Genomic DNA, 26,592 nt, shown 5'->3' with positions numbered 1-26,592 from the left:
GTGTGTGAGAGAGAGAGAGAGAGAGAGAGAGAGAGAGAGAGAGAGAGAGAGAGAGAGAGAATGCACACTTGCACATGTGTGCATGCTTGTGGAGGTCAATGGTCAGTGTCTTCCTCAGTCACCATCCAGTTTATTTTTTGAGACAAGGGCTCTTACTGATCCTGGAGCTGACCAGTTCAATTAGACTGACTGCAAGCACCTGGAGCCCTCCCTTCTTCCCCTCCCTGGGATTCTCTCCTCCCCTCCCAGCACTGAGATGGCAGGTGTGCTCCTTCCTGGGGATTGAACTCAGATCCTCATGCTTCCACAGCAAGCATTTTGCCAACTGAGCCATCTCTGAAGTCCCTCCTAACACTAAAAAAGCCAGAGCCTCTCTCCAGCCCCCTCCTACCTTCATCTTACGTATATGGTCTGCCAAGAAGAAAAAGCACTGAAATTATCTTTTTAGTCCTGGTAGTCAATTGGTACCAATGATTCTAGTTCTGCCCACCAATTTGCTAGGCACTTCACTAGGTCCGTGCACCCATCCAACCACCTTGCAGAAGGCCAAGAGCCGAGAGAAAACAGCATAGAGCCTGACGACTCAGGACTACTGCCGAGACATTCCTGACTTGACCCCCTGGAAACACTTGCAGAGCACCCAAAGTTGGGGTCTCAGTTTGTGATGGTTAAGAACTCTCCAAAGGGAGGCTGTGAGGATGAAGCCAAGTGCTGCAGCCAGAGGCCCACAGACAGACACTCTCCACCCAAGGTACTTACTTCTACAGTGCTTCCCTTCCTGAGCCAGCCTGAACCCTTCCAGACACTTGCAGACGTACGACTCGCCGCTGCTTACACAAAGGTGCTCACAGCCGTGGTCTACAGCCTGGCAGACGTCCTTCCCTGAGGAAGAGTGCAGCGATTAGAACAACCACATCAGCATAAAGTCTATGTGCATTGCCCCTGGACCATCCATCCATCGCGACCTCTGGACTCGAGAGCCACCTGAGTAGGAATTGTGAAACGGGATGAAGCTTGGTGGCTCTAGGTTGGGCTAAATCTTCAGACTTTCTTAGCTTCCGTGTCGGGATGCAGTTCAGCCTCAGCTGTCTGCAGACGTGGCCGACAACTGGAGATGCTACCGGATGGTTATGTAGGAGAAAGCCTCAGGGTAGCTCAGCAGCACTAGAATCTACTCTTGCCTTTGTCCCTGGCATAATCTATGATTTAGGGGGGGAAAATCACATAACATCTTGGAATCTTAGCTTTCCTGTCTGCAAATAAGAATAATGATTCCAGGTGCTCATCTCTTCACAGCTGTTTGGGAAGTGGTTCGAGAAGCCTGAGAAGAAGAGGACTGGGAGATGAGAACCGTTTGCCCAGATTTGCACACTCCTCTTTGACTGTTATTATTAGGGTATCGGGGACTTAACCCAGAGCCTTGTGTGTGCCTGGCAGGTGCTTGACCACTAAGCTACACCCCCAGCCCCTTTATTTATAATGTTTATTTATGTGTCTGTGCACATGAGTGCAGTTGCCTGCAGAAGCCAGGAGAGGGCATCAGAGTCCCTGGAGCTGGAGTCACAGGAGCCTGTAAGTTGTCTGATGTGGGTGTGAGCAACTGAATTCAGGTCCTCGGGAAGGGCAGCAAGTATTCTTCTTCACTAAGCCGTCTCTCTATCCTTCCATTTTTATTTTATTTTTTATTTTGAGACAGTGTCTCACTAAATTTAGTGAGACCAGTATGGCCTACAGCCCAGGAAGTCTGGATTTGCCACGTTCCTGCTTCAGCCTTCTAAGTAGCCAGGCTTATAGGGGTATACCGTCTGGCCTACTGTAGTATGTTGTTGTTATTTTTTTTAAATATTTATTTATTTATTATGTATACAATGTTCTGTCTGTGTGTATGTCTGCAGGCCAGAAGAGGGCACCAGACCTCATTACAGATGGTTGTGAGCCACCATGTTGTTGCTGGGAATTGAACTCAGGACCTTTGGAAGAGCAGGCAATGCTCTTAACCACTGAGCCATCTCTCCAGCCCTATGTTGTTGTTATTGAGAGAGGGTCTCGCTATGTAGACCAGACTGGGCTTGAATCCGCAAATGTCACCTACATCTCTCTGCCTTCCAAGTAATGGCAATCAAAGCATACAACACCACACCTGGCTTGAAGGGTTATTATTTACCAAGTGTACCTTTACATACAGCTACTTTGTTTTGCACAGCAACCCTCTTCTGCCCCAGGATCCCACCAGGATACCACATGACCTTTGATTGTGTGGTATCGACAGCTGAAAATAATTGTCTTACACCCAAGCTGACATGGTGGATCTCAGGCACGGTCATATGAGCTAGCGCTAGCAAACTTACTTCTGCAAGTTTTTCCATCGTCACGGAGGACATATCCCTCGAAACACTGACACGTGAATGAGTCTTCACTGCTTACACATGAATGTTCACAGCCGTGGTTTCCCAAAGCACACGAGTCCAGTTCTGATTATAATGACAAAAACAGAAGAAAATTATTCATAGATTAGTGACCTAGTCATTCATAAAAGACACTGTGAATGTCTTAAGTTAAAACAGCATCTCTTCCCACACAGTTCATTTCAGGATAGAAAGTATCTATGAGCAAAAGTTATTATTACTATTTATTTATTCATTTATTTATCCTTTTGGTTTTCCGAGACAGGGTTTCTCTATGAAACAGTCCTGGCTGTCCTGGAACTCACTCTGTAGACCAGGCTGACTTTGAACTGATAGAGATCTGCCTTCCTCTGCCTTAATATACACAAAGCACATACATCCCATTCCACAGGAAAAAGGGAACAGCAGAAGACAGTTTCCAAAAGGAGATGTAAACATCTACGACTATGAGAGAAGACATCTGATGCCAACTTTTCTGTGGATCTGCAAGTGCATGCAGATCACGTAGCTGAGTCATTCATTTATTCAAAGGCAGCAGAGTTCTTTTTTTTTTTTTTTTGGAGCTGGGGCCTCAAACTGGCCTTGAACTCATGATCTTTTGCTATAGCCTGAGGGCTAAGCTTCAACACACTTAGACAGTCAGCAAATTTGTGAGTTTTTATTGTGGGCCAGACATTGTTCTAGCCACTAAGGACAGAACAACCAGTTTAAAAAAAATGGTTTTGCTTCCATGGGACTTTGCATTTGGCAGTGGGTGTCAGGAGTACATGAGGGGTGAGAGGTGTGGAAGACAACAGACAAGCATGCCTTCTCGGCGGGGACAAGAGGGACAGATAGTGGCTGCTGGGTCGGGGTTTGACATCCTACACAGTATCACATAAGGGCAGAGCCCTGGAGATGGAGAGGAGGCGAGTGCACGGGCAAGAAGAATGGCTGCACACTGCAGGTGCAAGAGCATGCTCATCACGTTGCAGGAGAGGCAAGGAACCCAACATGGTAGAAGTAGGCAGCATAGGGGCATACAAGCAGGCATGTCTGAGGGAGAAGGGCAGTCACAGGATGCTTTGAGCAGTAGGATCCCCAAGTCTGGCTGTGCTTCGAAGTACAGAATGGTGTAAGGGTAGAGAAGGAACACAGGGGACGGAATCAGCCTGAACACTGGCAATGACGTGGTCAGACTGGCTGTGTTTTGAAGGCAGAGCCTATGAGATTTGCTGGTGAACTTATGTTAGATCACAGATCTTCTAGCTGCCTTTCTCCCACTTCCAGAAACAGGCCACCCCTCCCTGAAGCCTGACTCCCTGGTAGCTTCCTCCTTCCCTCTTACAGCTGTGAGAAAGCCCGGCCACCCTGATTCCTAGACCACAGGCAACCCTGGAACTCTAACAACTCTTGTCCGTGCCAGGCCCAGGCAGATCACATGGTATGGAGGCAGGCCATTTCCACTGTCCTCTAAGAATGCCCTTTGTTCTTCAGAGTGGAGGGCTCTCTCGTCAGCTTCTCCACCCTCCCATGTCCTGGCCTGATCACAGCTGCCCGTGATCTTTCCTGATGAAGTTCATCTAAAAAGGTAATTTTGTGTCAACTCCTGTTCTTTTCAACAATGAAATGAAGAGCCAAGGATGACCCATGTCCAGGACGGAAGAGTCAAGGATGACCCAGAGGTCACTGGACTGAGCTACTGAAGGACATCATTGCTGTTTATACAGCTGGGTGACTTCTGGGAACTAGAAGGTTTGTGCCCCTGTGGAAACAAGGCTGACAGTTCAAAGCTTGAAACTGAGGACGGGGACAGTGACATTTGATGACAGCCATACAGGTAACTGAAAGCTAATGCCAGCCCTTTAGAAAATGAACAGGATTTCAATGGAGTGCATGCTCCAAAGTGGTAGTGGTGATGGCAGCGGTGATGCTCGGGAAGAACCCACCCACACCATTTTTTTTTTGTTAAGCATTATTACAGCTTTCTCAGAGAAGGGGGAGTCCTCAGAACTACCCTGCAGGCTAGTTAAGTGTTATCCTCATCAGCTGGCAGGAGAAACTATGGTTGAGGAAAACTGATTACAGCTTGCCAAGACCACTTGCTAGTCAGTGGAAGAACCAGATGAAAGATGTTATTTTTCGGTAATGAAGCCTGTGACTTTCCCCAACGACACACAGCATTGCCATCTGCTAAGGTTTCAGACATCGGGGGAGCCTTGCATGTCTTTGGGCAGGAACACTGGCAGAATCTTTGAACAATGGGGAAATGATGTTAGCTGGAATTTTAACGGCAGAGGAGACTCTAAGCAGAGTTGGGCACTCCGGTTTGCTCTAAGCGTGATTTTCTCCTCTGGGCGCATTCTGGACTCATTACTCATGCAGAACATTTCCCTGTGGCTGGACTAGTTCCTCACATAGTTAAAAGTACCACAAAGTGATCCAGAGCACCAAGTGCTGGCTGGCACAGGGGGCAACGTTTCCCCTCCTTCACCATGAATTTATAAGAATACTCCAATTTCCAAGGTAATAAGACAGCAGAAGGTCTCTCAGGACACTGTTGCCAAGCCCCGATGCAGAGCGAACCCTCTGAGTTCATTCTTCTGTCTGGGACTCTCCAACCTAGCCCTGCTCTATTAGCTCCTCTTGTGAAGATTACAGGGGCTTCCTCAATGGAGACATAGCCTACTGAGCCCCAGCGTCCAGGTGGCACTGTTCTTTATCTGAGGGCAGCCCGTGCCCACAGGGTCACGTCCTTCAGCCTCGGCTATATGCCGTGCCAGCAGCTCCTGGCCCAGCTCCTCAGTTCTCCTGGAACTGTTATTGTGGGCTTTAAAGTAATGGAGTTTGCTAGCTTATCTTTTCTTCTGCTCATCCCCGGGGCATCTTCCCAGTCAGTCCTAGGAGGCTTCTGCAGCTGACTGCTCCAAGACCAAAGTCAGCTTACTAAAGGGCAAACCTGCCTACGGAGGGTGCTGGGCAGTGTCCACAATGCTACAGAATGCACCTTTCACACTTTAGCTTCACTTAGGGACTCCTTTCTGCAGGTGTCCTTGTACCGCGTAAAGGAATGTTGATGTGGGAGTGTCATATATCAATCTGTTGATTTCATTGGTTAAGCAATAAAGGAACTCCTTGGCCCTGATAGGTTAAAAGATAGATGGGAGGAGGAAACAGAATAGAATTCTGGGTGGAAGAGGAAGTGAGGTCAGACTCTGCTCTGCTCCCAGAGAGACCCAACAGCTCTGCTCTCTGGAGCAGAGACACCAGGATGGACAGAGGCTAGACTCTTCCCGGTAAGCGCACCTTGGGGTGCTTACACACATCATTAGAAATGGGCTAGTCTAGGTGCGAGAATTAGCCTGTAAGGGTTAGAGTTCATGGGCCAAGCAGTTCTTAAATGAATACAGTTTGTGTGTTGTTATTTCGGGCATGAGCTAGCCAAGTGGCCGGGGTGTTGGGGACATAGCCCCGCCGCTCCTTATTTCAACAGAATGTACTTTCAAGTCATTGACTGCTTCACTGTTTGTAAGGGTGAAAAGCAGGAGTCAACTGAAGTGTTTAGAAACAGGACAGGCCAAACGCAACGGAACATCACACAGCTATGAAAAGAACGAGGACCTTATAGAGGTAATTGTGGTGGTTTGAATAAGAATGGTCCCCATAGGCTCATATATTTGAACACTTAGTTAGCAAGGAGGGGCACTATTTAAAAGGATTAGGAGGTGTGGCCTTGTTGGGGGAAGTGGGTCACTGCTGAGGAAAGCTGCCAACAGGGAGCAGACCCAGCTCAAGAAAGCAAAGTACGTTAGAGTCAACCAAGCTGACAGGAGCTGGAGATCTGAAGGGTACTTCGACATCAGACCTGAGATGCAGACTTTGGAGTCTGCGCAGCTGGCTTAGCAAGCATGGTCAATGTGTACAGAACTCACTTCCTATCCACAGGCTCTGGTGCTTCCACTTTGGAAACTAACTTGGCCTCGGCTTCTCCCAGAGCTGATGACACTCCACAGTGGGAATGTGCTTCAGAGCCTCCTGAAGAAAGGAAAGCAGCCACCACCACCATCTCTGACTCTGCACTAGAGTAACCACCACCTGGGGAAGCTGCGTGCACCTTGACTGTACTTGGTTAGCAAGCATTTGCAGACTGATGACCCGTGCCTACTACTATCTATATTTAGAGACTGGAAAGGACACTGGAAATATGCTGGTCCAACTCCACCTTAGAGGGGAGGGCACTGATGGCCTGCAAGCAGAAGTGATGCTCTCAGGGCTCCCTAACCTGCAGATGTGACTTGTCTTGGCTGTACTGACCCAGGTAGGTCACAGATCTATCCCCGCTGTGTTTCCTGGTCATCCCAGCTCCATGGGGTTAATCAGTCTGGCTAGACTCTTGAAAGACAAAGGAACGGTTTGCTCAAGGTAGACTCCACAAAGTTTGTCACCTCTCTGTGCTGTGCCACAGGTGACAGTTCCCACCTGTTCCTGTGGCTCCTCTGGCACTCAGTGTTCTGACCTCCCCATGGCCTCTCCAGATCGTGGACCTGCACAGGCTGTGGACCACGTCTGGGAAAGCTCTTGTTTTGCACCTGTGGCTGTCTCCCCTGACGGAGTCGCTAGCATGGGATTAGACATCTTTCCCTGAACTCTGGAGTCTCCTACTCAGCGCTCTCACGGCAGTTCTGCCTCCAGCCCGGTTGTCACCACCCAGTTTGGGTGACACATCTTAAATATCTCTTCCAGAGAAAAGTTAACCACTGATGGGGCAAACATCGAATCAGTTCCATCCCAGGAGCTACCAGCGCCTGACAAACTCTATGCAAAGATGTGAAAGATTAAGTTCTTAAGCGAGCATCGAGACTCCAGCCTGGGGGGAAGGGGATGAGTCAGACTCAGTTACTAATCAGTGCTGATGTAGAACGGGGTGCAAGGCTTAGACGTCTCAGGACGAAAGCATCTCTCACTCAAAGAAATGCCTTCCTGTGTAGGAGCCCACTCCTGCAAAGTCAGCTGGGGTTCCTGGATAGGGGATCCTCAAGGTCAAAGGAAAGCTGGATGAAAGAAACAGAAGACAGGACAGAATCGGGAGGTCTGTCTGGTCATGCCGAAACAGTCAAATGGCCCAGAGTTTATTTCAGAACTTGCTTATGTATAAAAGCAGAATGAAGCACAGCACAGTCAGTGTCTGACCACAAGACCATTGCTGTCCTTGAGTGAGCAGTCCCCTAACTAGCATGCGCTTGCTGCTTAGGAGCAGCCTTAGTTTCTATCTTGGGGTTCCTGAGGTTTGTCATCAGCAGCATCCAGTCTACTAGATAGAGTGTTCTTTTCTCACGGGCTAACTCAGAAGTCTCTCACAGCCCTCAGGGTCACAAGAAAAAGCAGAGCAGGCAAGCTTGAAGTCAAATGAGTTCTTCAAGCCAGAAATGACTCCAGATGGAAACTGAGTCACACATGGGCTCCCACATTCTTGGGGATGAAGAGATGGCTCAGTGGTTAAGAGTGGTTGCTCTTCCAGAGGTCCAGAGTTCAATTCCCAGCACTCACATGGTGTCTCACAACCATCTAGTGGGATCTGATGACCTCTTCTGGCATAAAATTGTATATACAGATAGAGCGTCATATAAGTAAAATAAGTAAATAAATCTTAAAAAAAAAGAAGTTTAAGAAGAAAAGAAATGCCTTTCTCTTTTCTGTTCACACGGGGGGAGGCAGGTCACACATTTAACTAAAGCCTCATTGTGAATGGGGTCTGCCATCTGCTGCCAGGATGGCTCGAAGTTTCACAGTATAGCTCCGGTTTTGGGGTCCTGGAATTGTGTTTCCCACATCTAAGTTATTTACCAGGTGAGTCTTGCATGTGGTGTGGCGGTTGCGGGAATTATGGGGTGATATGTCCAGGGTACTCAGACTTCAGCAGCAAAGACAGATAGCAACCCCAGGTCTGGCTCTCCCTCTGGAGTCAGTTTCCTCCTCCTGTCTCTGTGCACTCTAGGGATCAGGCAGCTCACCAGGGTCGCATGGCAGGCACTTTACTGAGTTATCTTGCCAGCCCCGGGCTAGTGGTTTTATTTATTTAAAAAGATACCAAAGAGCTCAGTCATTCGTTCCCTGTCTCCATCTCTCTCCCTCCATGAGAGGACACAGTCGTCGGTGGGGGCAAGCCCTCCCAAGAGCATTTCCATGCTGGCATCAGACTTCTAGCTTCCTGGACTATGAGAAAGACATTTCTGTGGTTAGGAAACAATACAGCGTCTGTATCTAAGCAGACTTAGACACTGGGGGCAGGCTGGAGAGTTAGGACTTTGGGGCTGAAGGGGCCTTTTTAGATGAGCCTGTGGTACCTGGACTGGCAGTGTGGCCAATTGGATCTCTGAGGTTTAAGAGTATGGCTTCTATCCAAACAGTGTCCTCCTAGGCTTATCCTAGGGCGATGGATAGACCACTGAGCTTGCCAGCTTCCACAGTAGGGTATCTCTGAGCCCTGCAAGGAGAGTGTGCCTGGGCCTGTCCCTGGGAGATGGGTCTCCAGGCAGCAATTACACGGAGTTCCCTTTGGACCTCTCGGTAAAGAATCTGAAGCTGAGGAGTGAGAACTGACATGGAGTCTAAGGCCCACTACACATTCGCAAAACATGTCTATGAATATAGGTTCCTGTGCCACACAGGGACTCTGAAAGACAGAAATAACTGTTCCCAGGTTGAAGGTGAGCGATCAGACACACAGGAAGGCTTTGGAGCCCAGCTCCATACTCTATATTCTACCTGTTCCCTTTCACACTTGAGCACAGGTGTCCAGGGGGTGGGAGGAAGAACTCGGCACCCGTTGGTCAGGGAGTCGGAAGTTTCCGTAAGGCTGCTTCTGGTGACAGGCTGGGTTTCTTTATGCAGGGAGGCTGTCCTCAAGGGAGAGAGGATAGTGTTTGGTCAGGGACTGTTTTAACTGACACCCAGGGAGCTATGAGGATGTCCCAGGAAAGGCCTTCACAAGTGGAAAATGAGGCTTTCTGGATCAAGGATTGTTGCTGGAATCTTTTCTGGGAGGTAGGAGGGAGCCCTTAAGGTGACTGAGGATGAGGTGGAGCCTGCATCAGGAGTCAGAGACAAAGGAGAGCGAGCTAGTCTGCTCATTCCCTACCCATTCCATCCACTACCCCATCACTCTGCAAGGCCGGGCCCTGGGAACCCTGACTCCAGGTGACACCTGACCTCTGACTCCCAGGGACTTGCAGACAGCAGACTGTGCACCTCATGCACAGGGGGCCTGTGGAGTCTTGTCTGGCACTGTGTTGCTCTTGCATGAGCTGCTTTTAAAAGAAACTTCTAGTGAGGAAAAGAGAGCCCTAAGCTGCAGCTGGAAGAGGACACCTCCCTCCTCCCCCAGCCCACTCCCAATCTTTACAGCTAGAACTGGCATCAGAGGGCCGAGAGGAGAGGACATCTTCACTCCAGTACCCACTACAGCTGGAACAGAGGACCAGGAGAGGACGGCCTCACTCCAGTACCTATTACAGCTGGAACAGAGGACCAAGACAGATGACTTCACTCTAGTGTCTATTTGGTCCCTGGGGTCCAGAAACTTGGACTTTGGCTCTCTACACTTCAGGCAACTCCGAGAACGAGTGAAGGGCTCTTCAGATCACCTGTTGTCAAGGAAACCCTCATCCCTTGTCCACCAGGCTTTAACTGAAAAGGTACAGTCATGTTATCTGGCTGTGTGTCATCTGGCAACGGGGCAGGGGAACACTCATCCCAACTGCTCTTAGTTATGACCACACTGGAAACCTAGGCCATGATTACGGGATGGAGCAGCTGGACTGAATCACTGGAGAGCAGTCAGAAAGTCTTCAGTGAGGGGAACAGCTCTGGCGGGATATACATGTCTGTCCCGCGTCGATCCGAGTTAAGTTCCAGCCCATCTGAGTACCTCGCATGTCCTCATAACCACCCAACCAGACACAAAGTTCCCTTCCAGTTGCTGGACTTTCACTCATACAGACGATGACACTACGCCTTTAGTCACAAAGTTGACTCTTTAAATGAGAAAGCAGGCGGCGTTTAAAGATGGTGAAGGCAAAACTCTGATTAGGAGAGGGGCCGGAGAATGAACGGAGGGTCGGCAAGGGTTTCGGATTCTGTGAGAGGATTTTAGAAGTCCTACAATTATCTCTCTCTCAGCTCTTGACTGTCAGACTGAAGAGAACAAAGACAGGGCATGAGGAATCTAAGACGATGAGGAATTACATCCATAATCCCCTCCCATCTGACTCTGGCAGGCAGGCAAGTATAGATGGTATTTAACTTACCCTTTTCCACACCCCCAGCGCCCAGGCCCTATTAGAGTTGGCTGCAGCAGCACCGTGTGAGCCGCTGGGCAGGGATCCACAAGCAAGCTGGAACACGGTCTTGCCAAGATCCAAGAATCCATCCCAAACTGGGAAAATATTTTCTCACAAGAAGCACCAGCCATTGCTGCACATCTGTGCAGACAGCTCATCCGCCCATGTGAGCAGATGGGAAGATACAAAAAGGTGGACCCAGCATGAGTATCGGACCTACAGCTGTATCGGTGGCCAAGGAACTTGGTCCTATAACCAGAAAGGCAGTAGCCAGCGAAAGCAAAGGATGGTCTTTGCTTCCAATTTGACACTTTCTCTCAAACGGTTCTTAGTCTTTGATCTTGGTCCAGCTGGAAATAGGAACGCAGGGCAGAAAGCACAATGGCTTTCTTGAGTGGGAGAGATGAAGGACCCTGGAGTTTTGGTTGTGGTTTTTTTTAATGGAGATGGGCGTTAGAGCCGGCTACAAGGAGACATTTACCTAGACATTGTCACTGCTGACCTGGCCTTGTGCTGAGAGGTGAGAGAGAAGACAAGGATTTCTCAGACATCTCCCGTTCAGAAGTAACTGGGGTCTCACAGAGAGAGAGCCCCTACTTAGTAGAGGGCCATCTCAGACTCTTTCCTGCGTCTGAGCTGCAGTTATTCCATCTGTCCATCTGTCCATCCGTCGCTGGAGTGTGACGGCATGTGCTTCGCACAGTGCTCAGCCTGGCCTGGCATGCAGCCAGCTGGCAATTGTCAAGTTTCTGTATTGTTGGTCACGGGCATGACTGGCTGGGGGTGGAGTGTATCTGAGAGTGTGTGTTCTCTGCGGTCCTGTTCACAATACGTGGATAGAATGACAAAGAAGAGCAGAAGTTTAAGATGTTGGGGCTTTATTCTGCTTCATCTTGAGGTGGGAACAGCCCAAATATGAGGACTTATGAACAAAAGAGGTGGAGACCGAGGGACGGATCCCACTTTACAAGAATCCATTCTCTATGACCAGTCCACGCCCCTGAGAAAGGCATTAATCCTTCCTGTCGACATAATTGCCTTGGAAAACTTTCATGTCTCAGATGTGTCATAATGGCAACCAAATTCGAACATAAATCTAAGTATGGCCAAATCACAACTCATACCACAGCCACATGCCAAGAGCGAGGGCCTGTTTCATAATGGTGGTGAGGCAGGGTGTGGAGACCACAGAAGCCATTTCCGGGAGCATGGGAAAGAAAGTCTGGCTTTGAGATACAGGCACACATATAACCAGGGCCCCAGTCAAGCCTGAGCAAACACTCAGGTATGAATGGTCGCCGTCCACTGGCTCCTACAAGGGCCTGTGCTGAGTCCTGTCTGTCCCAGGATCTCACACGTGATCGATCACACTTACTTGCACAGGTCTTCCCGTCGCTGCGGAGCACGTGACCCTCAGGACATTGGCAGGCAAAGGACTTGTCTGTGTTGACGCAGGAATATTCGCAACCGTGGTCACTCAGCAAGCAGTAATCCGCCCCTGTAAAACCAAAGCCATGTGAGATCCCTGGGGCCTCCGTCCGCAAGGCCTCTGAGCTGCGATGGAAATTAAGTAACAGTTCACATTTACTGCTATTAAAAGCACTGGTTCCCTGCAGAATTCCCCATAGTCTCCCTGGAGGGCAGAGGAGAACATGCTGATTTTGGCATTGCCTGTACACTTCCCTAGTGGAGAGGCAGAAGGGGACTCACTGGAGCAGGTCTTGAGGTCATCATTGATGAGGAAGCCTTCCGAGCACTGGCAGACAAAGGATTCCTCCGTGTTCAGACATAGCTGCTCACAGCCGTGGTCTTGCTGTGCACAGTGGTCCACCCCTGCGTTAGTCACAAACACAGGAGAACATAAAGGGACTGAGGTGCCAATGCCTAACTGTCAGCCAAAGCCTTCCTGGCGGCCACAGCAGCCACAGGGAAGGGTCCACTTTACCTCATACAACTGGACTTGCTGGGAAATCAGCCTTGCTCCACGTCATAGCCAGCTCCAATGGACTTGACACAAACCTAGAGTCACTGGGGGAGAGGAACCCTCATTTGAGGAATTGCCTCCACCAAATTGGCCCGTGGGCATGTGTGGTATGTTCTTGATTGTTGATTGATCACAATCCACTGTGAATAATGTCCATCCAGGGAAGGTGGTCCTGAGTGGTGTAGGATCATGAGCTGAATATGAACTGGATGCAAGCCAGCACACAGCATTCTTCTGTGGCCTCCGCCTCAGCTCTTGCCTTGACTTCCCTCAGTCATTAACTGTGACATGGGGGTGTAAGTGGAAATAAACCCTTTCCTCCACAGGTTGCTTTTGGTCACGGCATTTATCAGAGCAACAGAGAAGCAAACTAGATACAGCTGAAGCCCTCCAAACAGCGGCTGGCATACAGCAACTGTTTAACGAATGGTTGTTATTATTACTAAGTAGTGCTCAGAAAGAATCATTGTGTAATTTATTTTTATTTGAAAAAGAAAAAAAGTGATTTTTTTAAAAATTCTCTTGATCAGGACATCCAGATTCAGACAGTAAACAAAAGCCTTGCTGCTTGTGTGGCCCCTTCTGGCACCTAAACCCCACACAGCTGGTCCTTGGACAGGGACCTGGAAATACATAGCTGGGGTGGATGCTCCCATAGAGAGCCCCCTGGGCTGCCTCCCAGATTTACTGAACGGAGAAAGGGCACCCTCCACCACCTGGACAGACACTGAAGACTTCATGATGGCCCACTGAGGTAAGCCTTTTCATTCTTGTGTGGCTGAAGGACCAGCAGCTTCTGGAACAATACATCAGTAGACACACCCCAGAAACACTTACAGCATCTCAGGAGCCACCAACCCATGCTCACATCCTGATTCTGCCATTTAAATTGTCGGGAGGCGCGTGAGAGCTAGGATGTTGGAGGTGCTCACAACTGTGCCCGCTGCATGAATGCTCAGAATGCTGTGTCATCACGCCTGAGAACCGTGTGGATTTTATTTCCCTGGGAACTTTTGGATGGAAATAGCTTGGTTTAAGAGTTCTGAAAGTTTGAACAGAGGAAGACCCCCATCTCTTCTGGGCTCTTCTAGACTTTGCAAGGTGTTGCAAGATATTTGATCACACGTGAAACTCTGAGACTGTGTTAATAAAATTAAGCTTGGATGGGGGATGGAGTGGACAAGAATTAGCCATAGAGAGAGCAAAGGCATAGGGAAGGATTTAGAGATTTGTGGTTTGTTTGTTTGTTTATGGGTTTTTTTTTTTTTTTGGCTTGGGAAAGTCGGTGAGTTACGTCTCAGCTTCTCTGAGCTATCAAGTTTTCACCCCGACATCTGACTTCTTTATTGGTAAACAGAATAGAGACTTAGCTAAAACCTACACTTGGCGGCCACAACGGCAGCCCAGCCAGTGCCAGTGGGACCTGAAATCCCGCCAGGCCACGGTCTGAGGGGTGGGGCGCTAACTATGGGGTGCAGGACTCAGACAGTGGTTAAAATGAGTAGATTCAGGTGCAATTGCTAAGCTGAAAGAAAAACAATCTTCTCATCATTATTACAGCTCAGCCTTTGACGCAGGCAGTACTAACGGTACCACTGGATGGGTTATAAAATGCATGAAACCCTGAAGCTATAGAAAGGCATGGCTGCTAAGAGCCCCACCCCATCAGCACCCATACCCCTGGGCACACTCACGGCTGCAGGTCTTGCCATTGGAGTCCAGGGTATAGCCCCGACGGCAGCGGCAGTAGTGGCCTTCCTCTGTGTTGACACACTCGTGTTCACAGCCTGGCTTGTTTAGTGCACAGTAGTTGATCCCTGAGGGGAGAAAGTGAAGACCCTCCTTCAGATGCTGTGAGGTGATTAGGGCGGACTCCAGGGTTCCCACAGCCCCCATGGAGACAGCTGGTGGGTGCTGCTTGCTGAGGCAAGCCAGGAATTATCCTTCCTTCTTCAGTCACTTACCAGGCAAGGGCCAGGCCCTAAGTTAGAAGTGTAGATGCCAATGTGAGCATTGCCATAGCCCTGCCTTCAGGGTTTGTGCTCTGGCAACACAACAGAGAGGAACCAGGAACATGAGACACCAAAGACACAATCAAGTGTCAAAATGAAGTGAGGTTATTGAGGCCTCCTACACACTCCACTGCTGGTTACGCCACAAACTGGGGAACAGGGTAAGTGGACCAGGCACAGATACAACTTCATCCGGTGAAGGTGTATGTCACAAACAATCCCACACCAGTTTGGAATTATGACCAATAGAGAGGTTATTTATTTAAAGGGGAAAAACTTACAGATTACCATTCCAGACAACAGCCCTCTGCGCAATCAGGAAGGGAGCCTGCTCATAGGAAGTGGAGCCAGAAGCCAGAGCGCAAGCAAGAGCAGTTGCTGCTTTTTTAAAGAAAGAGAGACCACGCCCCAATGGGCTAGTATCTCAGCAGCTATTGGCTGAAGGAGTGGAAGGAGCTCCCGCAACACCTCCCCATTTTGTTTAAGTAAGAGAGTTCTAAACCTACTACGAAATTATATACAATAAGTACAAATATCCTATTCTAACTAGCTTAAGTCTTGTATAATAAATAATTTGGCCAAGTCATCAACCCCATCGAAGATCTGAGAAGGGAAATAATGTTATGCAACAAATCACAGAGACAACTAGCTACCTGGGCAATCACCCAAGGCCACGTTTGTAGCGTTGAAGCAACCAACTTTGGATAAGGCCTAACATAACTGACATACCATTTTCAAAGGCAAGAAACTTTTCAAAACTATCTTACCCTGTCTTGGCAGGATATGACAGTCCTGTTTTATCCATGTACGGATACTCTGTATCTCTGTCAGTGGTTGAGGCATGGGCATTTCTTTGCCCAAAGGTCAGTTCTGCCAAGAAGAAAGGCTCCAGGTGGAGTGTCTTTGGTGCTCAACATTCTCTCGGGAATAGATCGGTGTTGCCAGGAGCAATTGTGTCTCACTACCACGAAACTCTGAGTTAGATTAAAGGCCATTTTCTACAGCTCTTTGAAGAGGTTGAAGATTATCTATCTATACTGAATATAATCTCTATGTATCTAAAGAACTTGATTAGTCTAATTATAATTAACAAACTTAGATGACTATTGATCTATATAATTCTCATTACCTATCTAACTTAAAGACTAAGACAATAAACAACTGTGCAATGAATGAGGACAATATGACCTCCAAATAAAAACAATGTACAAATATACAATGCAATATGGTAAGTATATATCAATACATAAACAATATATAAGTATCTTAATCAGAGGTAGAAATTCACACTGCAGTATGGTAAATTTATATAATATATATCAATAAAATATATATTAATACATAAAAAAGGTTTTAAACAGAGGTATGCCAAAGTCAGATGTCAGAATTGTTAGATAATAACTGTCCTTGTTACGTGTTAGTTCATAAAGTTGGAGGCTGGCTGTGAAGTCCGTACTGAAACCATGAATGATGACCAATCCTGCATATCAAGTTATGATGTCAGATGAATGGCCAGAGAAGAAATTCCAGAAAATCTGGAAAGGCTAAGAATGTTGAAGCAGAGAGTCCAAACTCTTCATTTAGGAAGTCCAGGTCCAGAGAAGTAAAAGGAGTCGGTCCGAAGTGACATCACTGGTGTGAATGGCCATGCTCAGACTGGACCTCGTGACTCGGAGCTCAGAACAACTGGGGAGTTCACGCCACTTTTAAGGATGCTGTTTCAGCTATGATGAGCCCCAACCTGAGCACTAGAGTCCAGAATCTCCAAGTCCACCCCCTGGACCACATCTGTCATCGACTCAGCCTCAGAGTCTTCTGGGGTTCCAGGCTTTGCATCACCACCTTTGTGGTCAGTGTTTGACCAACGACAGCATTCTCTGTCCAGGGGGAGGTGGCAAGGGAGACTGAGTCCTGGCCAAGGGCTTTCCTTCAGGATGACGCTGCCCTGAACTACTTTCCCCAGTTTAATTGGATGATATTGAGTACTCTTGAAACAGATTTGTTTTTAATTAGATTTGAAAACAGCCACCAGCCTCCTGTTTCATGTAAATGGCTCAGTGTCTGGAGGACCCGGAGCACTTGGGAGATCTGAGATTCCTAATTACAAACCTCAGATTTTAAGCCAGACACTTTGCTTCCCTCTGCCATGTAATGCTCTAGAGACCACGAGCGCTCCCTCCCACTCCCAGCTGCCTGCCATAGTGGAGGACTGAGTACAAGCTTTAAGCCAGGGTGGCTCCGACAGACCGACCTCAGAGGTCCAGGCCGGGGCTCGCGGCAAAGACAACGGAAAATGTAATGACGAGGAGGAAGATTGAGAGATGGCGGATGAGGACGCCAGCTCTGAGGAAAAGTTCTAGTTCTCCTGGATTAAAAAAGCAACCAGGGCCCCTGGCTGCACAGGAAACGGAGCTGTCGGATAAACATCATCATGATAACCCCATCAGATAAACCACCAGATAAAACACGGATGAGCTTGAGGGACCCTGGCAGAAGTCACAGTCTACTAAACAGCCCATCTTGGGGCAATGCCTGTCCTTGGAGCCTTCTCTTCCTCAGGTGCCTCTCCGGTGGAGTGTGGAGGGGTGGCAAAGGTGAAGGAAATCCTTGAGGTCTGGCAGGAGATTCAGAATCTCAAGCCAGAGCTCCATCAAGGCTACATGCCTGACTTGTCCACTTGTTATCCATTAGTAACACACCAAGCATGCCACCATGATGCCTCTGTGCTGAACCAGATCTAACTATCTCCCTAAGCACCTTCATCCCCTGTTACTGATTTCCCATGGTGCACTCAGTCCCCCAAACATCCATCCCTGAAAAAAGGTGTCTGTAGCACACAGGGGAATGGCTAGGCCCTGAAGCTGGCCTCACACATACCACTGGGAGTGTGTGGTCTAATTGTCTTCACGTTCTGAGTGCTCTCCATTGAGGCTATTATTTAACACTTGGCTGTTTCAAGGGTTTGTCTCCAGGCTTGGCAGTGGATACACAAAGTTTGGTACTTATTAGGACACATGTAGAACTTAGTCTGTGCCATGAACAGAATGTGATTTGTTTAGAGTCAGTTTCACACATGGCTCATAGTGTTTTCAGAAGAGGTTCACGGTACATCTCACCAGTGCTTGTGACAAGCATCTGAGTCCTCACTCCAGCCTGCTGATGCTCTGCTTTCCTTGAGTTTGGCTGCAATGACCTAGGGCATTACTCTCCTTCTTCCTTCCTATCAGAGAATCCAGAACTTTAATGTCCCCACACTTAGCAGCTTCTTTAACGTCCCATCTCTGTGCCTTTTTTCCTCCCTCTAAATTCCACAAACCCTAACCCTAACCCACCCCCATTTCAAGAAGACGCTTCAGCACAGACAGAGTTGCTAAACAAATCTCGTGACCAGAGCCAGTCTATTCAGTCTCTAGGAAAACATCCCACAATAGGTTCTAGTGGCCACAGGAAAATAGGAGCAGAGAACGTTAACGAACACCAGTGTCCACTGCAAACGCAGTGAGCTAAGGGTCTGCCAAGAGGAGAAGCATTTTGATGGAAAGGAACATGGTGGATGGGCACTTACTTCGGCAGGTTTTCCCATCTGGATTCAGCATGAAGCCCTTCAGGCAGCGGCAGAAAGCGGACTTCTGGGCATTAACACACTCGTGCTGACATCCGTGGTTAGACGAGGCACAGTAGTCTATCTCTGGAAAGAAAGCAAGGTCCTAGGAATCATGAATAAGTCAATATGACTAGCCATGAAAACAAGGACTCTCGGCCCCCATTTTCCCAAGTGTGTAAAATACGGGCCTCGAGGTTTAGGTCCAGAGGAGCCCTCTTCAAAAAGCCATTTCCATGTCTTTATTATGTCCTCGTCTCAAATATCTTTTCGCATTTGTTTTTTGTTTTTTGGAGACAGAGTTTCTCTGGGTAGCTCTGACTGTCCTGGAGCCCATGCTCTAGATAGACCAATCTGGCCTTGAACTCACAGGGATCCTCTGCCTCCCAAGTGCTGGGATTAAAGACGACCACCACCACACCAGGCTTCAAAGAGCTTTTTGACGTTTTGAGTTTACAAAATATTTATATACCAGTTGCTTCTTGTAAAAGCCACTGAAATTCAATCTGCATTGGGGGCTGGGTGTGGTGGTGCACACCTTTATTCCCAGTCCTTGGGAAGCTCAGGCAGGCAGATCTCTGTGAATTCAAGGTCATCTCAAAAACAAAATATAAAAGAAAAAATTATGTTGGGTAAGAATGGCATTTAGGTTGGTACTGGAGTTCTGAACTCTGGTCCCAACACTTAGCAGCAAGTGCTTTATGCACTGGGTCATATTTAGCTTCGTTTTCAGTGTAGTTAATCACTGATGCAGTTACCTCCACTTTTAGTTCACAGAAAGATTTTTATTAATCACAACTGAGTATCATATACTATTTGTGCCCTTTTCTGCAATAATGAAATGGCTTGTATGGTTTCCTTTAGCATGTTAATATTGTGCATTGCATTGATTGAGTTTTGAGTATTAAAGCCAACCTTGAATTCCTGGGCTAAATCCCACAAGGTTATGATGCATTGCTCTTTTTGTATATTGTTGACCTGATTGCTAAAAGCAAAGATATTTGTATGTAAAATTTTCTTACAGCTTATTCTGGTTTGAGCATTAGGGTAATGCTGACTTAGGAATGAACTGAAATACATTTATCATTTATATTGAGGAGTCACTTGTATAGAATTAGCAATAGTTATTGCTCAAATGCTTGGTAGGCTTAGTGGTTAAGTCAAATAGGTCTAAAGATTTCTCGATGTATAGATTTAAGTTGTAAGTTAAACTGATTTAAGAGACATGACTAATCAGATTGCCTATTTCTTCTGGAGTAAACTGTAGTTGTTTGTTTTTTTCAAAGGATTTGTCCATATCATACAAGCTATTGGCATATATGTGTGTGGTAATATTTTTCCTTTCAATGGACCAATAGTGATTTCCACATTCTTAATATTTTAGGGGGATTTGTGTCTGCTCCCTCCTTTTTCTCCTAGCTAGTCTGGTAAGAAATTTAACAATTTTCTTTCTTTCTTCCTTCCTTTCTTTCTTTCTTTCTTTCTTTCTTTCTTTCTTTCTTTCTTTTTTTATTTGAGACAGGATCTCACTTTGTAGCTCTGGCTGTTCTGGAACTCACCTTGTAGACCAAACTGCCTTTGAAATCACAGAAATCCACCTGCCTCTGCCTCTTGAGTGCTAGCATCTTCTTGTTTTTAATTTTTAAAATTAAAATAATTATATCATCCTCCTTTTTCTTTCCTCCTTCCAACCCTTCTCACTCCCACTTCCCTCCCTGTTAAATTTAAGTTCTCTTTTCCTTATCATATACATGTGTTTAACATATATGTTATATATGTGATACAATACACATACTTTTCCTTTAATGCATATGTATAGATCTTTAACATATACGTGTGTATATGTATATCTTTAACACACATATATGTGTGTGTAAAACATATATGCATACTTTTTATTTAATACACACACACACACACATACACACACATCCTGCTGAGTCTGTTTCACATTGCATGTGTGTGATTTCAGGACTGACCATTTGGTAGATTACCCATTGGGCTCTCCCTGAGGTAGACTTACTGGCCCACTCTCCCATTCCGTGACTGCCTGTGGCTCTTTGTCAATGGGTGGGGCCTCATGAGATCAGCACATCTATAGGGTGGCTCTTGTTCAGATCTTGCTTAGAGAGTTATTGTTTGCTCTTTTGCTTTGTTCCCCAATTTGTTTCTACTTATCTACAAGGTTTTATTTTGATAAACTGAATGAATAACTAGTCAGTTTTATAAAAACATAATAAAAACTTGGTAATTACAACAACGAGAAGAAACTTGTCCTAGATGATTAGTATGTTATGAAAAAACAAACCAAAACCTCTCACCAGGTAAAGTGGTATGCACCTGTAATCCCAGCATTCAGGAGGGTGAGAAAAAAATTACCAATTCAAGGCAAGCCTGAGCTATACGATGAGACCTTGTTTCAAAACAAAACAACAAACAAAATCTCATCTCTTCATAACATACGGTGGATCATACATTGATACAAAATTTTGGAAGTTAATTTTGCACACACATTAAAAGACTTAGCATGTGTCTTGGTTTGGTTTACTTACTACTACTATAATGAAAACCATGACCAAAGCAACTTGGGGAAGAAAGGATTTATTTGGCTTACACATCCATACCATAGCCCATCACTGAAGGAAGTCAAGACAGGAACTCAAGGAGGGCAGGAACCTGAGGCAGGAACCCATGTAGAAGTCACAGAGGATTATTGCTTTCTGGCTTGCTCCCTATGGCTGGCTCAGCCTGCTTACTTAGAGAATCCAGGACCACCAACCCAGGAAGGCATCACTCACAATGAACTGGGCCCTTCCTCATCAACCACTAATTAAGAAAATGGCCTACAGGTTTACTTACAGCCCCATCTTATGGAGGCATTTTCTTTTCTTTTTTTCTGTTTTTTCAAGACAGAGTTTCTCTGTGTGTATTCCTGGCTGTCCTGGAACTCACTCTGTCAACCAGGCTGTCCTTGAACTCACAGAGATCTACTTGCCTCTGTCTCCTGAGTGCTGGGATTAAAAGTGTGTGCCCCCATAGTCCAGCTGGAGACATCTTCCTAACTGAAATTTCTCAGAGGACCTTAGCTTATGTCAAGTTGACATAAAACTATCCAGCATGACATGTCAATAATCTTTGACTCCATAAATTTTGTTTTGCATTTTGTTCCTAAGAACATAAAAACACAGGATTTATGAATATGGGTGTGAAAAACATATCACAAAAAACTGTTCAGTAAATTATACCAGGTAATATACAAAATATGATGCAGACATTAAAATGTTTTATAACATGCAAATGATGTGCTAAAATGCTCCAGATTCAATGGTTATTATATGTTCTAACACTATAAAAATACATCCGTGCGTGTACACTTTAAAAGGGGAAGCTGTTGAGATGGGTCAACTCTTACATAAAAGCCTGATGGTGTGAGTTTGATCTCTGGTACCCATGTTTGGAGGTTTTAAAAGCCTACATCAGGCCCATTCCATTGTCTCTCTCTTTGCCTGCTGCCCAAGGATCATGATGTAAAGCTCTCAGCTTCTTTTCCAGCAGCTTGGCTTCCCACCTGCCACTGTGTTCCCTGTCATGATGCTAATGGACTAATCCTCTGGAATTGTAAGCAACCCCCCAGTTAAATGCTCTCTTCTATAAGGGTTGCCTTGGTCACGGTGTCTCTTCACAGCCATAGAATGGTAACTAAGACATCACATAAAGGCGGAAGGAGATAACTAAGTTAATAAAGTTGTCCTCTGACTATATGCCATGGCACACTTAGCCCTGCATTCACACATCATAATAAAAATTAAAAAAATTAGAGCCAGCAAATGTCTAGACAAATAAAGATACATGCTGCTAAATTCTCAATTCTTGGAATCCACTGACATCTTAAAGTTGTCTTTGTTCTCTACATATTTACCTTGGCGCACACACCTATCTACACACACACACACACACACACACACACCAAAACAAACAAACAAACACAGGCTGGAGAGATGGCTCAGCGGTTAAGAGCACTGGCTGCTCTTCAGAGATTCTGAGTTTAACTCCCAGCAACGACGTGGTGGCTCACAGCCATCTATAATGAGATCTGTTGCCCTCTTCTGACATGCTGGCATGCATGCAGATAGAACATCTTTACACAATAAAGTAAATCTTAAAAGGCCCAAACAAATAAATGTAATCCTATTTTTAAAATTTAAGGTCTGGAAGGAAATGAAACAAACTGTGATTAATGATACTCGTCTCTGGCTCATAGAGTATAATGGTTTTATTTTATATAACTTCATTTCTGTAAGAATCAGTTGTTTACAATAAACTTATTTTACTTTTGTAATAAAAAATAAATATATGTGCTCATAATTACAAAACTAGTTGCCATGGAAAATAATAAATAATATAGAAAAAAGAACAGTGTAGGAGGTATCCAGAGTTTTAAAAAAAATCAGTGAACATGGCTAAGAATACTATATATAGCCAAAGATGTCACTATTAAAGATCCAAAGGGGGTCTGGAGAGATGCTCACTGGATAACACGCTGCTTTTGCAGAGATGCCAGGTTCGGTTCCCAGAACCCAGGCTGGATGGGTCTCAACAACCTGTCACTCCAGCTCCGGGAGATCCAACTCAGCACACACACACACACACACACACACACACACACACACACACACAGACATGTCACCCCACCCCACCTCCTATGCTATGCATGCACACAAAGTGAGTTTGAGACCTGGAGTAGTTTGAATGGGAATGGTCTCTATAGAGTTGTATATTTGAATGCTTGATCCCCAGTTAGTGGAACTGTTTGGAAAGGACTGGGAGGTGTGGCCTTGGTTGGGGGAGGTGTGCCACTGGGGCTGGGCTTTGAGGTTTCAAAAGCCAATGCCACGTCCAGTCTCGCCCTTTCTCTGCTGCCAACTTGTAGACAGATATGAGCTCTCAGGTATTGTCTGGCACCATGTCTGCCTGCATCTCACACCCCTCACACCTCTGCCCACCTTGATGATCATGGATGAACCCACTGAAACTGTGGGCAAGGTCCCCATGAAATGTTTCCTTTTAAAAGTTGCCTTGGTCATGGTGTTTTATTACAGCAACAGAACAGTAGAGTTGAAGAGATTCCATATAGCCATGGAAGGAGTAAAATGCTAGAACATTATCAGTAAGCCACAGCCTCATGGCGATGTATAGATGAATAGAAATAGGTTAATTTAAGATGTAAGAGCTAGCTAGGAATACAGCTAAGTCATTGGCCAAACAGTGTTGTAGATAATAAAACTTTTGTGTGATTGTTTGGGTCTGGGTGGCAAACACAAGCACATTTACACAGGACATGGCACATTTTGGCTCAGTCACACATTGGTTGTGCTTGGTGTGTTGCCTTGGCTACAGTACCTTCTATAGACAATAAGTGTACAGTTACCAATTGGATGTGACTTCAGGTCTACAATAGAGAGTTGACTCAGCAGAGGACCCAAGTTCGGTTCCCAGCAGCTATACGTAGTTGTTCACAAACCCCTATGATTCCAGCTCCATGGAATCCAACACCATCTTTTGGGCTCTGTGGGCATTGAGTACCCCCCATCTCCCATATACATACAAATATTCTAAAAAAGGACAATAAGTCTTCTAAAAATAGGGACTGAAATGTAAATTAATTTTTTTTTTCAGTTTTACTCATCTTTTGGAAGTGTGTAAGAACTGGGTTTTTTTTTTTTTTCTTCCACCACAGCAGCGGCTACAGGAGGCTGGGACTGTGACACATCAAAGGTACTAATAAAGTAGCTGCCCGGCGGCTTCCTGGCTGGCCCTCCATGTCTGTCCTTGCCACTGGCTGTCTCTCAGCTCTTTCCTGTCCTGCTGTAGACAGGAGACTCCAGGGTTGTATCTGCACAGGCCGGCTTTCTCTTTACTTCTCTTACCCTTTTCTGAGAGCTTGGAGCATCTCTTCTCTATGGCCAGGCTTTCCCATCTGGCTCCTGTACACGCCCCAGGATGGTGGGAATGTGGCCTTTCTAGGGGGCAGTTCTCCCTAGTGCTGGCCTGGACCCCACAGCTTTCCGAGCATTCTTCTCTGCCCACGCACTGGGCTGGCCAGCTTCACGGTTTTGCCTCTAACACGGTCTGAAGATAGCTGAGCTGCTGGCTCCCAGCCCAGCTGGTGAGACCTCCCAGCTGGAAGAGCTCTGCCCTGACTCCCAGTCAGACCTCTCTCTGGCCCCCACAAGGCAGTTTCTACCTCAGGATCTGACGGCCAAGTCCCTTGTCTGTACCACTCTTGGGTCTAGAATAGGGTCTAGTCGTAGGGGACGTGCTGAGGCAGTGTGGGAGATGGTGCCGTTCTGGAGAATAGGGTGGGAGTGAGAGCCAGGACTCCTCCAGGGAGGAAGTTCTGAGAGTAGACAGGTATGTTCCCCCGCTCCTCTGATCACGGGACACGGCTTCCACCTGCCCTAGTCCAGCCTGCCTGCGTCACACCATGTGCCCTGGGTTACAGTGACTCAGCTGCTTGCTCTCTGTGGTGGGACTTGGTTCCCACCAACTTTCAACAGAAAAGTCTTGAGTTTGTATGTACTTTTATGCTTAGTCAGGACATATGTTACATGCCCACTTACACTGAAATTCTTTGGGTTAGTGTGTATGCGTTCATGTGTGCACATGTGTATATGAATGTGTGCACGTACATGTGTTTGGAGATCAGAGGTCAACATCGTATATCTCCTTCATTTGCTGTCCATCTGATTCTTTGGAGTCAGGGTCTTTGAACGCGTAGTTCACCCATCCATCTAGACTGGTTGGCCAGTGAGCCTCAGGGAGCCTCCTGCTTCCACCTCCTCAGTGTGTACCCCCCCCCGTTTTTTTTATAGGAGTTCCAGAGATTCAAACTGCATTGCTGGCACAGCAATCACCTTAACAATTGAGCCCCCTTCCCAGATGCCAGTATCACCCATCGTTCATAAAATCATAATTAGCACCTGACAATTTGATCAATCACTTCTACAGATGATCTCATTTAGTCTTCGAGACAAGAATGTGGATTATCATCTCCTGTTGCAGTTGAGGAAACTGCAGCATGAGGTTTTCCCCAAGATCACCCAGGGGAAAGGCAGAGATGCCGCAATTGACTTAGGAGCACAGGGTCCCTCTTTGATGCTGACTCATGGGCCCCGACAGCCACAGCTCCCAGCTGCAGCGACAGCCTGACGGTTGTTCACAGTTCAGAATGTGGTTTCTTGGGCGTGGGGTGGGAAGAGGTGGACAGCGTCTTGCTGAGAACTGCTCAAGTTTTGTACAGAGAGGAGGGGAGCCTGGGAGGAGAGCAGCCTACTCAACCTTTCTACTCAGACTAAGAACTGTGCATGAGCTGTGTGCTGGGCATGGAGGTCTAAATGCCCTGTTGTAGCACGGCTTTCCTTCCCAGGCAAACCCATTCGTGTGGCGAATGACAGCTCACTTTAAAATCCAGCCATGGTCTGTGCCTCCTTCATGGGGCTCCAAGAACATGTTTTGGATGTAACGTGCCAGGCCCCTGGGGTTTGAAGCTGTTGATATTAAGGGATTGAATAAAAGAAGGATGCTTTTGAAAACATGTACAGAAGCACACACTGGATGTACCTTTAAAAGATGGCACACAAACATATAAATTAAAATCCTCGTTGTAGTGGTGCCTTGCTTTATCCTTTTTCTTTTTTTTTTGTTTTTCAAGACAGAGTTTCTCTGCGTAACAGTTCTGGCTGTCCTGGAACTCCATTTGTAGATCAGGCTGGCCTCGAACTCATAGAGCTCCACCTGCCTCTGCCTCCCGAGTGCTGGGATTAAAGGCGTGCACCACCACCGCCTGACTCTTATTTTACTCTTAATTGTTATTGAACCTCATTAAAATGCCGCTTGGCTCTAAGACTTCAGAAGCAGGCATTTCTCCCGTGGTCTTTCACTGCACTGAAGGATAATAATCTACCCACAGAAGCCCTGAAGACCCGTGCACCTTTAAGTTTAAAAGAATCCTTCTGGCATCTTTTTTTTTTAACATCTTTTTTTTTATTATTATGTATACAATATTCTGTCTGTGTGTATGCCTGTATGCCAGAAGAGGGCACCAGACCCCATTACAGATGGTTGTGAGCCACCATGTGGTTGCTGGGAATTGAACTCAGGACCTTTGGAAGAACAGGCAATGCTCTTAACCTCTGATCCATCTCTCCAGCCCCTGGCATCGTTTTTAAAACTGGGGATCATCTTTAGTTTGTAGAATTTATGTTCTAATTTT

General features: G+C 46.6%; 1 protein-coding gene across 2 annotated transcripts in view; it reads right to left on the bottom strand.

Moving 5' to 3' along the window:
- The window catches only part of Matn2 (matrilin 2), a 103,568-nt gene that overhangs the window by 10,083 nt on the left and 66,893 nt on the right, over positions 1–26,592 (bottom strand). For both annotated transcript variants that reach the window (XM_050162344.1, XM_050162338.1), the window contains exons 7-12: positions 18,285–18,407; positions 14,402–14,524; positions 12,434–12,556; positions 12,099–12,221; positions 2,349–2,471; positions 760–882 (exon numbers count right to left, since the gene is read on the bottom strand). In XM_050162344.1, coding sequence (XP_050018301.1) covers positions 760–882; positions 2,349–2,471; positions 12,099–12,221; positions 12,434–12,556; positions 14,402–14,524; positions 18,285–18,407 — 738 coding nt within the window. The remainder of the gene's footprint in view (positions 1–759; positions 883–2,348; positions 2,472–12,098; positions 12,222–12,433; positions 12,557–14,401; positions 14,525–18,284; positions 18,408–26,592) is intronic.

This window comes from Alexandromys fortis, unplaced genomic scaffold (assembly GCF_014885135.2).
Source record: "Alexandromys fortis isolate MF-2015 unplaced genomic scaffold, M_Fortis_MF-2015_v1.1 scaffold_17, whole genome shotgun sequence".
In the NCBI taxonomy this organism is placed as follows: domain Eukaryota; kingdom Metazoa; phylum Chordata; class Mammalia; order Rodentia; family Cricetidae; genus Alexandromys; species Alexandromys fortis.
This window is presented reverse-complemented; position numbering and strand designations above follow the sequence as displayed.